The following is a 13,605-nucleotide window of genomic DNA, read 5'->3' as shown; positions in this document are numbered from 1 at the left end:
TTTGGGTCTCCTTCTATGCTCGGCGTCAATTAGTCGTTTATGCTGGATACCGAGATTGAAAGCAAACATTGGCTCTGACCATGTGACGCAAACATGGTAGATAAAGATAATTATAAAGAAATTCAAACAATAAACCATTAGAAATTGGAGATTCTGTCTTGATAGCGAAGGACTCGTCTTGAGTATAATACTTTTTCATATTATGCAACATTTTAAACGCATCTGCATGATTTATTTCATACGCAAGTTTTTTTTCTTCAAAAATACCGCGTGTTTGTTTATCATTTACGTCATCATCGTTTTCGAGGGATTCTTCCACATCGTCTATTTCAGTGTACGTATAATTAAGAAAATCTGATTGTTCCATTGGAACTAAAATATTCAATTCCTTTATTGTCTCCTCATATTTCTCAAGCAAATGCATTTTGAAGGAACATTTTTATAAAAAAACATCAGTTTTGTCACCATTGTAAATATTTTCACGATCATATTGTTGTAATTTCGTAGATAAAATTATTTGAAATTTTTCAATTCGCTCATTTAAATTTTCAGTTATTGAGTCAGATTCTCCATGGAATAATCTTAATTTTAAATTGTTTCTCTTTTTGAATCTGGAAAGCATTTGTGTCGCAAGAACAAACTTCCTCGTGGCGATCCATTATCTTGACAAAGAAAAGATGGTTCCACGGGATTACCTAATTGCTGGAACCAGTCGGGTTGAATCTCAGATATGGAAAGCGCGGAGATCACGGGAAATGCCTCATCTGGCATTTTTTATCTTATAAAGTGGAAACACGTTATGTTTTGCAACTTCAGACCGTCGGGAGTTATTGCTTTTGGCAATCACCAAATCCTCCGTAGCACTTTTGTATAGGATGGAATGAAGACATTTTGAAAAAATCTGGTCCAGTAGGAATTTGTTCTGGGCACCAATCACCAGTTTTTTGTTAAATAAAACTGATTATTCAAGTAGATATTTATGCTTCAAGTATTCTTCAATATTGGACAGATTATGTTCGCCAGTCGAAAGTGTTATAATTTCAGTTACTATTTGTATATTATAATTGTCTGGATGTATGCCTTTGCCCTGTCCTCCACACCAAGCACCGCCAGGTGGTTATTGTAGAATTTTGACACTATTTCGTCCCAGGTCATGTCGACAGGGACGATCTTTACTTTCGCCTGGTAGATTGGTCCCAGTTCATTGCCAGCAAGTCGTATTTGTGGAAGTTTTCCACTTCGACCTGCTTGAGATAATTTTGTAGAGTGATCCCCACCTCGATAAGAGTAATTGTAGAAGCTGTTATAAAATAATATTTTAACTTTATATAATAATAAGTTATTTAATAAATTATTATCCACGTGTTAAGTTCATTTTTTTTGTTGTTAGGTTTTAGGTAGTACTAAATTATTTAAAACAAAAATATTAATAGTTCAGTAATGATGAAATTAAATATCAGATTCGAGATCCCGAAAGGGTGAACCCACTCGATCCATGATGATTTTTGATTCTGAAACTGATAATTTTTTATAACTTATTATTATTCACACTGTTAGCTGTATTCTAGCCTCGTACTTTGATTTCCGATTCAACTAAAAAACTGACTTTACGAAGATCTGCATGGCCAGAAAATATCTCAGGAGAACTGTTTATTATAATTTTTAATGTTGAAATCGATGTAAAAATATAATTCTGTCATCAACAACTGGTGCAAATGTGTTTAGTTAGTAAAAGTGTCCAAACCTGCGATCTGCCTCAAATGAATTTTTCTCAGTATGAAAGACAATTAGAATCGTTGTTAAAGGAATTTCAAGAAAGATTTAATGATTTTTCGTCTTTTGAACAACAATTTTCATTATTCGCATCACCATTCTCTTTTAATGTTTCCAATGCAGATGAAAGTTTACAAATGGAACTATTGGAAATCCAATCAGATTCTATACTTAAAGTTAAATATTTGGAGGTTGGAATACCTGCTTTCTTTTCATATCTTCCTGGAAAGTTTAAAAACTTTAAAAAGTTTGCAACAAAAATCATTGCCATGTTTGGTTCGACATATGTATGTGAACAGCTTTTTTCATTTATGAAAATGACAAAAACTGCTCAAAGAACAAGACTAACTGATGAATATTTATCCTCATTAATAAAAGTCGGAACTACACGAATAGCTCAGCCTGACATATCAAAAATTGTATCTAAAAAAAGATATCAATCCTCTGGAAGCAGCTTTTACAAAAATTAAAGGGCGATAATTGAATAATTTAGTTTCTCTTATTTTGGTTATTCATCATAATAAATATCAGAACTAATCTTCTTTTAATGAGAAATTATTATAAATGCGGCCCTCAAAGCAAAATGAGTTTGACACCCCTGTTTTAGAATCTAAAAATATACTAAAATTACATTTTTAACTTTAGTTTAAAACAAGATCGTGTTGTTTGCTATCTGTTTCATGTGTAAAGTTTTTTTTTCAAGGTAAAATAACAAGTAAATAGAGAAGTTAACTAATTTAGATGAGTCGCCGAGCGGATGGACAGGCAATTTCCGCGTAATATCGCGAACGATATCCGCTGAAAAAGCCAGCTCGTTTCGCGACTGTCGTGACTCCTCCTCGAGATGATAAACCAATCTCTGAGAGGAGTTGGAGGGCTTTGGGTCCGATTACCCCACTGGTCTCGAAAGCCAGGGGAATGAAGCAGCAGGTATCGGTCAAAGAGGCATATTTTGCAGTTTTCCTATATTTGGCAAGGGCAGATGCAGATCCAGGACGAGAAGCGGAGTCAACCAACGATGATGAGGAAAATGAGTCTACGCAGGTAACATCCCACACGAGTGCCATTCCCTTCCTGAACGGGAATAAGGTCGACCTGTCAGGGCGTTTTCCATCTCCACGGTCTAGTCCTATCGGTTCCAACATCGAGGGAAATCCAGCGGCGTTAAGCGCGCGCTTCACAACGTCATTCAATGAGGCGTGCCTGGGATCCTGCCGGCACTGAGGCGACAAGAGAGAGGGTGTAAACCTCTCCTGTCAATGAGTTGTCCACATCTGCAATGGTGCGGCTGGCAAATCTCTATGCCGAGCCGTAAAAGATTCCGATGCGGACAGATTCGTCGTCCAGCAACATTCAAGCAGAGGAAATCGGCAAAGCGTCAAGCCAATCGGCCGAGTGGGGTTGACAGGCACAATGATGCTTGCCAACTGAAATTGGTCAGCACGTAGGCGGATATCTTCGAGTACATTTTAACGTTGCAGTTGTTGTGTGGTGCACTTTTTCTGTTCATTTGTTATTTGTTATTCAATAATCTATGTTGTAATTGTCATCTATCTAATAATTATTCTCTGTTTATTCCTTTATCTTGTCTGATCCTATGTCTTCCTGCAGCAAGTGCAGTCTTACGTGTCCTCGGAAAAAAGGAAGGTATTGTTCTTCGTGCCAACTCTACTTCCACCTCTCCTGTGTCGGCTTATCGAAGATCAGCTCGGCAAGCATCGCAAACTGGAAATGTTTTCGCTGCTCTTCTACTCCTCTGTACATCGGGGCCCCGACTCTCCCCAAAATACCTAAGGACCGATCTTGTTCCACGGCTCGTGAATTTCTTGTACTTTTGTCTCGTTTCCGGAAATCGAAGTCTGTCCCGTCACGCATTCCTAAATCGGCCAGGATCCAAGTGGCTAATTCCCTAGTTCTGGCTATTGAGCGGGCTCTGGCCTCGAATTCTTGGTGCGATTGGCTCAAGTTTCTCTCATTTGTCCCTGTCTGTCTGGGCAGCCCTTTAAACGGCACTCTTCGTGGTGACCGCTTGTCCGTCTCGCAGCAAATTAAAACAAACTGCGAGTTTTTCAACAATTCAGAATTTGATATGAGCTATTTTTCCCTTCATGCTGCTGAAAGACTCCCTCGTCCAATTCGGAGCACTCAGGACATTTCTCGAATGGTTTGCAGCAAGCTTATGCAAGGCGACGTTCGGAGTGCAGTACGTGTCATTTCCTTGAACACCACAATTGCCCCATCTTCCGATAAAATCCTCGACCAATTGCGCTCTAAACACCCCCGGTGCCCCGGATGATCTATCCGAAATCCCAGATCTTGTCACTGATTCCCGTTCTATATATCCCGTCTCTTCGACGGAAGTAACTGCCGCCCTCAGCTCTTTCCCATTCAGTAGCAGTGGGGGTATCGATGGCTTGAAACCGATTCATATAAAAGATCTGATTTCCCCTGTGACTGCAGAGAGTGGAAGATGCTTATTGTTGGCCATCACTTCCCTCTGCTCAAGAATCATCTCTGGTACGATCCCTCCTTTCACTAGGGACGTACTCTTTTCCGCAAATCTGACTGCTCTTAACAAAAGTGATGGTGGTGTACGGCCTATCGCTGTGGGCAACAGCTTCAGACGCCTTGCTGCTAAAATTATTTGTCAATCAGTGGTTCTGGAAGCAAGTGCTAAGCTTATGCCAATTCAACTGGGCGTGGGCGTGAAAGGAGCCTGCGAAGCAGCCGCCCATGGCATACGGCAGCTGTCTTCTGCAAAATGTATTGAAATCCATTCCTCCTTAAAATTGATGTCAACAACGCGTTCAACTCGATTCGGCGCGATCATATCCTTGAAAATGTCCGATGTCGTTTCCCTGCCTTATACCCGATCGTCCATCTGTCTTACGCCTCCCCCAGCTGTCTCTTGTTTGCCGACAATGTTATTATGTCCAAAACTGGTATTCAATAAGGCGACCCTCTTGGGCCTTTTTTATTCTCACTCGGTGTTGATCACATTGCCCACCAATTGTCATCTGAGGTAAACATTTGGTACCTCGATGATGTTACTCTCGGCGGGAGCTTGGAGACCGTCAGGAATGATATAGAAAAAATTATTTCTGGTTTTGCCTCCATTGGGCTCGCTTTGAATGGATCCAAATCCGAGCTGATATGCTTGTCTGCGAGCCCTTCGGAATTCAAACTTATTTTTTCCACCTTATCTCACCATATTGAAGGCCTGGGCATCATCCAGCTTGATGACCTTATCATTCTGGGTTCCCCAATCAATAGCAAGGCTACTAAGAAGGCTTTATGTGACAGGTTCGAAGAATTGGAAACTCTAATCTCCCGCATTTCCAAACTTGAATCCCATTTGGGCCTTTTCTTGCTCAAGAACTATCTCTTTATACCGAAGCTAACTTATCTCATGCGCTCATCGCCCTGCTTTCTCGAACAAAATCACTTGTCTCGTCTCGACAACATGGTCTCCAAAGCTCTTGAGCTTCTTGTAAATATCAAATTCAAACCTTCAGACATGCGACGGGTTAATTTACCTATTTGCTACGGGGGCATCGGCATTCGTTCTTGTGCTGATTTATCCCTCCCATGTTACCTTTCCTCGTTGTCTGCCTCTGCTAGTTCCTTCAACTCTGTTCTCTTCCCCTCCCCTGAACAGCCCGAGTTGTTGGAATATACGGCGGGTGTCAACATGTGGATTTCTCGTGGGCTTAAAATCCCGGACGTCCCTTCAGTTCAAAAGAACTGGGATGATATACATTGTTCCCATGTAAAGTAACTCAATATTATAGTCTGATTCTATTTTAGTAAACTAAAATTATTTAGGATTATACTGACTCAAACAAGTCTAAATAAACTACCAATATTCAAATAAATAAAAATATATCAGCCAACATGACAGTTCGTACACATAGCATCAATCAACTTATTCTCGACTAATTTGAGAGCTGGCAATGTCGAATGGCATAATCAATTCTGTTCGGGCTCTACTATGTGAGTATTCTCGACAATTCTTTGAGTAGTGAGCACATTTGATTTGCCCTGGTAGAATTTATTTGTCTTATTTACGTCTATGGTTACTCCACAATACAAAAATTCCAGATTATAAAAAATTCAGGAAGGAAATACAATTTACCGGTAGGAGACCGGTATATGTGTGGATGGCCGTCTTTTTTGTCATTTAAGTCATCTATTCTTGGGTATCCTGAGAGCTCTTCCTTACAATTGAGAAAGTCCCTTCTGTGATAAAAAGAACGATATTCTGTCTATCGGACGGCTACCTATTTGATTTGGCTGTCCATCTTGATCTGAGTATATTATTGTTGTTTTAATTCTGTTTCCAAACATTGGCAGATAAGAAAGTTAAACTCAAAATTGCAACTGGACTAAAATCACAATTTTACGACAAAAAAGCGAATTCAGCATGATTTATTGAAATGATATCCACTTCAATGTCTCTGCAAGATTAATCCGGGTCGGCCGCTTTCCAGAAAAGATTCAAAACGACCTGACTTGTCATTTATAGTCATTAATTGAACTTGGCAGTGGTCAGACGCCATTACTCCTTTATGATTACTTATAATTAAATAATCGTGTGTTGTGGTTCACAATGCTGGGAGGTCGACGTTCTTCCTTCACTACGACTTGTAGACAGAAAATGCGAAAATTGTTCCCCTCACTCGATGTAGTGTGTATCTCGGCAGTCGAACTTTAGGGAGAGCAGTCGGGGACAAGTACACGTGATGGATGGTGTCTACGTACACAAGAAACTACTACACGTCGGCCAGCCACATTTACGGAAACAATAAAAGAGCGGTGCAGACAATGGGGTTTTTTGCGTGTGGGACACCAGAATTTGCATAAATATGGCGCGACTAATTGCTACAATAACATACATCGCCAAAATTGTCTTTCAAGTCTCCTTCCTAAGTCGATAGTTTGAGTAAACATGGAAAGCAGTTGCCCCACAGTCAATTCACGGAACCCAGTTTCACTTGATTTGTTTATGTGACGCACCCGGGGAGAAGGTTTTGTGTTTTTGACTCATTGATAGAGTTGTGGACTCGTCAAGAATCTCTCCCCGCTGGTGGAGGTATCGAGAGAATGCAAGGAGTCAGTGATAGTTGATATTCTGCGGAATTTCGGGACTTTGCCGTTGGATTTGGTATCAGGCGACCAACTAGTATTGCCCGCAATTACATTCTGTTTTTTAATATTAGTTTGACTGTTATTTAATCATTCCTGTAAGATGGGCAGTTGCTTTCGAGCATTTATAGCTAATATTTTGAACTGTTCATATCCTACGTTGCAAAAGAAAAATCGAGGAGGCCTTACTAAAGGCGCACAGATTGTATTTTATTATCTAACAATTTTTTTTAAACTAATAATTTATATGTTTTAAATATCAAGTGCATTTCAGGTGGTAACTCAGACTTTGATCTCGGTGCCGGTCCATGTACATTCAAAAAAATAAACCGAAGGAATAAAGGTTGACATTGTCCTGTCGATTCAGAAATCACTCCAAACATATTTGAAGATTTTAAACTGATCGCCAATAAGGGATTTAGAAATCATTTCCAACTGAACCATTTGTTCTTGCTCAGCAGTGGAAACCATTCGTTCTTACCGGGCTATAAATTTGGCTTAACATATGTGTGGACCAAACAGATATCACCAAACGAAGCATATCTAGTTTTTATAGGGGAGATGTCTCCTGTATAGTCAGTGACTTGCAAAAAGTATATCGTTTGATTTATTTGATCATACAATGTATATTTTTGATTATTAGGATTTGGTATATTGTTTGATTTTTCTCTTGACTATAAATTCATGGTCCTTTAGGGCCTCCATTTATGTGTATGATTTTTAAATTATTACACTTTATTCCCATACATTTATTAAATCGTCCACTACCTTATTTACGTCGGACAAGAGACTTGGAAGCCGTACTGTTGATCTTTTTCTGGACAACGAAAAGATCCCATTCACGAAGAACCCTAAAATTCTGGGGGTCACTTTTGACACCCACATGTGTTTTACTGCCAATTTGGAGAAGGCCATCGGATCCAGTCAGAGAAAGATTTGACTAATCAAATCGATATTTGGCGGACTAAAGACACCGTTCCCGGCTCTCCACACTCTCTACAAACAATTCATCGAATCGACAATTGGCTATGCCTGCGCCGCATGGGGTAATAATCTCTCATGATCTAACCGCCTTAAAATTGAGACTACACTATGCCGAGTCGCGGCTAGCATAACGAAAATTTCCAAATTGAACAACATTACCCCAACTTCGCTTAACCACCTTATTAAGAAAGATGGAAAGGGTTTCTTAGCCATCCAACAAGACCGCCTGCCAAAAGACCTTAACAACCAGAAGCACATCACCTCACATTCAATTCCTCACAAAAACTGTTCCCCGCCCGTCCCGCATTTGCGTTGGGTCCAGAGTCCAACGTCGGGAAAAGCTGAGAAAGATTTTGAGGATTGTTGGAATCACCTAATTAATTACCCTAATTAACTGTTGGTGATTCTTGGGTTAAATAATAAAAAATAAAATAAAAAAGTTACAATGCTAATTTCTGTTCTTGTATAATGTGACAACTAATCAATTCTAATGGGATATGTCAAATTAATCTTATTAAATTTTCACCATTAATATTGATACTACTGGATTTTCTATTTTTTCTATAGTCAAATTATTTTTGGATAAGAAAAATTACTTTAAATATCAATCCAGAATTAAAACTATATTATGATGATTCACAAACGTCAGTTATTTTTTGGCAAAATATCAAAGTAAAATAGACTTATCCAAAATTGTGGAACGAAATAGCACAATTTCTACTTTATTTTCCGACATCATACTGTTTTAAATGTGGATTTAGCATTCTACATCGAATTGTAAATAAAGAACGAAACAGATAGATAGAGGAGATATTCGTTAAAAAAATAACACAAATAGAGCCAGATATCGACTCTGGTCAAAAAACATCAGTCACAGGGGTCCCATTCGTATTTAATTGTTATTTATTATAGATTTATGCTAAAATACTAATTTAACATCGAGTTTTTTCATTAAGTTTTGTTTGATTATTAATAATAAATTCATTTTAGAATTCAGTTTACTAATTTTACTTAGGATTGTCTGTGATAGATAAAAATATTACTTAGTATTGTCTGATGTATATAAAATTTTTTAAAGAGGTCGATTAAATATTAGGGGGGTCAAAAAAATCAAGGGATCGACGAGTAAAAAGAGGTTGAGTAAGAAGTCAAAAAATGTAAAGTTGTCTATGTCACTAAATATCACTGATATAATTAATTCTATCCCAGATAAAATTATTTGACGAAAGAATCTGTTAAAATTTTCGTCAAGCGTCTGGACCCAGAACTGTTTTCACAATTTCTAATGCATACGGTTTAATAAAAGTTCCCGGAATAGTATGAGGCTTCTTCGAATTTGTAACTTCATCTGCTAGTTTAATGATGCTAAAAGTAGCGGTTTGTCAATAAAGGTGAATAAATGCTTCAGAAGCGTTCCATTAATATTGCATCGGACCCTTTTTAACGTCAAACATTTGAAATCATTTCCTGAACGTCTCATTTCTATGCACGGAATTCAAAAGCGCATGCAAAACTCTTGCGCACGGAACTTGTCCACTCAAGGCTTAAAAACTGCAAGTTCATAGTTAAGCTGGACGTTATCAATGGTTTCAACTGTGTTTGACGGAACCATTTGCTTGAAGTGGTCCTTGTTCTATTTTCAGAGGTCTTCCAAATTGTAAAATTGGCGTATTCCTCTTCAAGCTGCTTTCTGATTTACGTCTAAATTATTTGTACGGACACCTCCTTCGGAAACATCTTTACGTCAGCCGCAGAGCCGGGCTTTGCAGCTAACCTGAAAGAAACGCTAAAAATCAAGAAATACAGTGCATTATCGCACCGTTTGCCCCGATCGCAGTGGAGACGTTGGGAGTCTTGGGTCCCATAACTAAAAAATTCCTTATTAAATTGGGGGACCTGGAAAGCAGAAAAAGAAACGATCATCGAGAACGGACATGGCTTTTCCAATGCATATCCATAGTCATCATGCGTGGGAATTGCCATTCCATCTTATCTTCTTCTGCTAATTAGTTACTTGTTTTTCTTCCCCTAATTTTCGAATCTTCTAATTATCATGTTTGAATGTGTATTCAGCAGGTGACCTACGGGGGTTGCTGCTGTTTCCCTTCTCTGTTGACCATATTGCACCTAACCTTTGGTCCGACGTTAATTTCTGGTACCTAGATGACGTAACGATTGAATACTCACAGAGATCTTAATGGATGACATTAACAGAATCATTTCTGGGTTTTTCAAGATTGCCTTATCTTTAAACGGCAGAAAATGTGAACTTGCCTCTGCTGCTCTCTGAGCCACATTTTGCTCTCTCTACAGCCTGATTGATTGAGATACGAATTTGCCGTCAGAGATAAAATATACATAAAAATTTAGATAGGTTCAAGTTAAAAAAGATTGTAAAATGAACCCTTCGTTGCGGTTGGATAAATTTGAGTCTTTATTCTATCCAGCTGCTGAAATAATTACAATTTTATTAAATAATCGAGTCGAGGTAAACAAAGCATTTTTATTTAATGAGCATAAGCTAGAGGAGGCGTATGACAAGACAAAAAAATATTATTTTTATTAAGATTTGTTCAAGGTAAAATTGAAATTTTTCAAAATAAAATGTAACCGGTTGTTCATCCGTATTCATCCGTTTATCTCACATATTAAATAATTATATTTTATTATTGATTCGAAGATAAAAATATCGAGAGAAATTGAAACACAAAAATTTATATTACTCTAAAAAATCTAACTAGCAAAAGCTATCTTGGGCAATTACATTGTTGATTTGACAAATCCAAATTTTTTCATTCATTATTTTACTAAGAAAGACGAATCTTTCAGTAAATTAATTGAGAGTTTTTTCCAAAGTTTAACTGTTGTATCTAGAACTTTTATCATTATAGTTTTTAAATTTCTGGAAATCTCAACTATCACATATTGAATCGGATTTTTATTAAAAAATCTCTACTTTTAAAAATGTAACAATCTGTTAACAAATCACTTCCCACTCCCGTCTCAGATAATTAGATCTCGACTCCTAAATGATCGGGCACCTTTAATGGACGATTCAGACGTCTCAATAATTGAAACTTCACGGACTTTCAATGTAGATATAATTTGGTATAAATTAAGGAAAACAGATCACAAAATGTTAGTATCAATTTTAAAAATGATTTATTTAAATCAAAACAATCAATTTAAAGTGAAGAATTATTTTTATAATAGAAGCCAATAATAACTCCACAACTGATTTATTAAATTTAAAAAGTGAAATTTTGTTTAATTTATAATTTTATTAACCACACAATAGAATTATACTCAACACTTCAGACATTGCAAGATATGTCAGTATAGAAGAAAACCGCTTTGGGATCTTTTATAATTCGAACAATCCAATGTGTTGAAACTTCTTTTTTTACTATAAACATTTGGTACAGTTCAAACGAATGTTTAAATGAATTTTATATTTCATTATGTTATCAAGAAATACAACTGTTTTTCGAAATAATCGCCATTCTATACCTATTAGACTATAGCAGGGGTCGGCAAAATGCGGCCTGCGTATAGATTTTTATATATTACCGATAAAATAAATTATTTAGATAAAATATTTAATTTGTATTTATGCTTAATGAATTAACATTTGATTCACGCTAATACTTTGTCATTTTGTTGATTGTGTATTCATTAATGAAGCAAAATATTTCTAAAATGCGTAAAGTCGACAGCGATTGTCAAATTTTCAATGATTCTTGGACCCTCGTTATTTCTTTGTTGAACATAATGGGAATCCTGTTTCATGATTTGTTTTTACAGAATCACTGTCAATAAAATTTCAAACATTCGGAGACATTATGAATCATTTCATTCAGAATTTTTTTCTAAATTTACGGACCAAGAAAGAATTAATGATGTTAAAAAATCTAAAGCAAGTTTAAAAGTCAAACTTCATTTTTTTAAAAAAGTTCTGCCCTAATTCATTCTTTTGGTCGTGAAAGCGATGAAATTTCATTACTCGTCGCCAAAAAATGAAACATTTTTCTAATGGCGGAGATCTAACGTATTTTTCAAATGTTAGATGGCTAAGCTGGGGGTCGATGTTGAAACGATTGTTTTCAGTGCATAATGAAGTATGATTATTCCTTGAAAGTAAAAAATTTTGATGCTTCATACTTTCGTGATCCTGAATGGCTTGCAAAATTTGCATTTCTGGTTGACAATACTTCTCGTCTTAATGATCTGAATTTGAATTTACAAGGAAAAAATATGCTGATATATAAATTATATTCTCACATTATTGCATTTGAAAATAAGATTAATTTGTGGATTTGTCAATTCGAAAATCGAAACTTCATTCATTTCGCAAATTCAAAATTTTTTAGATGTCCCTATCGAATTGAAATCCCAATTTTCATCTTGATTTTTGGACTCATTCGGACGAATTTAAGATGTTTTCTATACCTTTCGATGTAGAAATCAATTCAGCGAATGAAATCTATCAATTGGAACTTATAGATTTGCAGTCTGATCATGTTCTTAAAACGATTTTTTATTCAAATCCTTGTAAAATTGTGCAATTTTATGAGAAATATTTTCAACCGTGTGGAAAATTCGGCTGTTAGTAAACCATTCCAAGAAAATGATATCTTTATTTCAAAGTACTTTTGTTTGCGAAAAGTTATTTTTAAAAATGAAAAACATGAATAACAATCATTACTCGTTGTTTGGTTAAATAAAGTTTTATTCAATTAATTAATATTAACCTTAAATAGATAAAAAAAATTATCCGGCCCGCAAACCAATAATTTTGGATAATCCGGCCAATGAAGTCGGAAATTCTGAATGTTTGAATGGATTTGATATTTCAATATGTCATCATGAAATACAACTGTTTTTCGAAATACTCGCCATTCTATACCTATAATACTACAGTGACTGTCTGAACGACTTATTTCAAACTCATAGACATGTTTTATACAATTTGATATAAAAATTATTACTGTCTGATATACACGAAACAAAAAGATATTATTTTAAATGGCTTAAAATAATAAGATTTATCAACAATTGTTTCAATAAAAGATATATATAAGAGAGACAAGAACATTTAAGATCAATATTTGTAATCTTTTCGCCGACTTGTCTACAAATATAACTCCCAGTCATACTCTGCGAGAATATCTCTTGCGACTCTAAACATACAATGACACAACACCCACATGTTCCCTCCTCCGTGATCTACTCCGAGACCTACTTCTGGATCGCTTCCTCGATCGGATAGGGGACCTCTTCTATTCCATAATAAAATTAAAAAAAACCTTTTTTTCTTCCCCTTTTTCCATTCTTTGTGCAATCTCGAATTTTTTTTCTTCCAGAATCTTAGTCGGAATGCCCGTGTTGTTGTCCATTGCACTTATCAACAGATCCCACAACTCCTCGATGAAGAGACGAGCATTTCTGTGATTTAAGAACCCAGTTATGCTGATTTGGATCTCCCGAGGGTCCACATTCTTCTCGTCAAGCAGATTACAAATAAAGCATATAACAACATCATCTTCCATTCCAAGAATTTCTGTTATTCTCTTGGTAATCCATGGTTTAATTGTGTCTAATTTAATGCACGACATGTCAATCTGCAGGATTAGTTGATCTGTCGTTACTTTACGGTCTATATTTGATGGGAATTGCATTGTCTTTAAAAGTTTCTTTCTTTTA

General features: G+C 36.4%; 2 protein-coding genes across 2 annotated transcripts; one reads left to right on the top strand and one right to left on the bottom strand.

Moving 5' to 3' along the window:
- Positions 1 to 1,715: 1,715 nt before the first annotated feature.
- LOC115228576 (general transcription factor II-I repeat domain-containing protein 2B-like) lies at positions 1,716 to 2,243 on the top strand. Its single transcript, XM_029799138.1, has one exon. It carries the CDS (start codon positions 1,716 to 1,718, stop codon positions 2,241 to 2,243), a length of 528 nt encoding a protein of 175 aa, XP_029654998.1.
- Positions 2,244 to 13,181: 10,938 nt separating this feature from the next.
- Positions 13,182 to 13,580, bottom strand: LOC115228575 (serine/arginine repetitive matrix protein 1-like). The gene has a single exon (XM_029799137.1). The coding sequence runs from the start codon at positions 13,578 to 13,580 to the stop codon at positions 13,182 to 13,184; it is 399 nt and encodes a 132-aa protein (XP_029654997.1).
- Positions 13,581 to 13,605: the final 25 nt, after the last annotated feature.

Source organism: Octopus sinensis, unplaced genomic scaffold (assembly GCF_006345805.1).
Source record: "Octopus sinensis unplaced genomic scaffold, ASM634580v1 Contig10816, whole genome shotgun sequence".
Classification (NCBI taxonomy): domain Eukaryota; kingdom Metazoa; phylum Mollusca; class Cephalopoda; order Octopoda; family Octopodidae; genus Octopus; species Octopus sinensis.
This window is presented reverse-complemented; position numbering and strand designations above follow the sequence as displayed.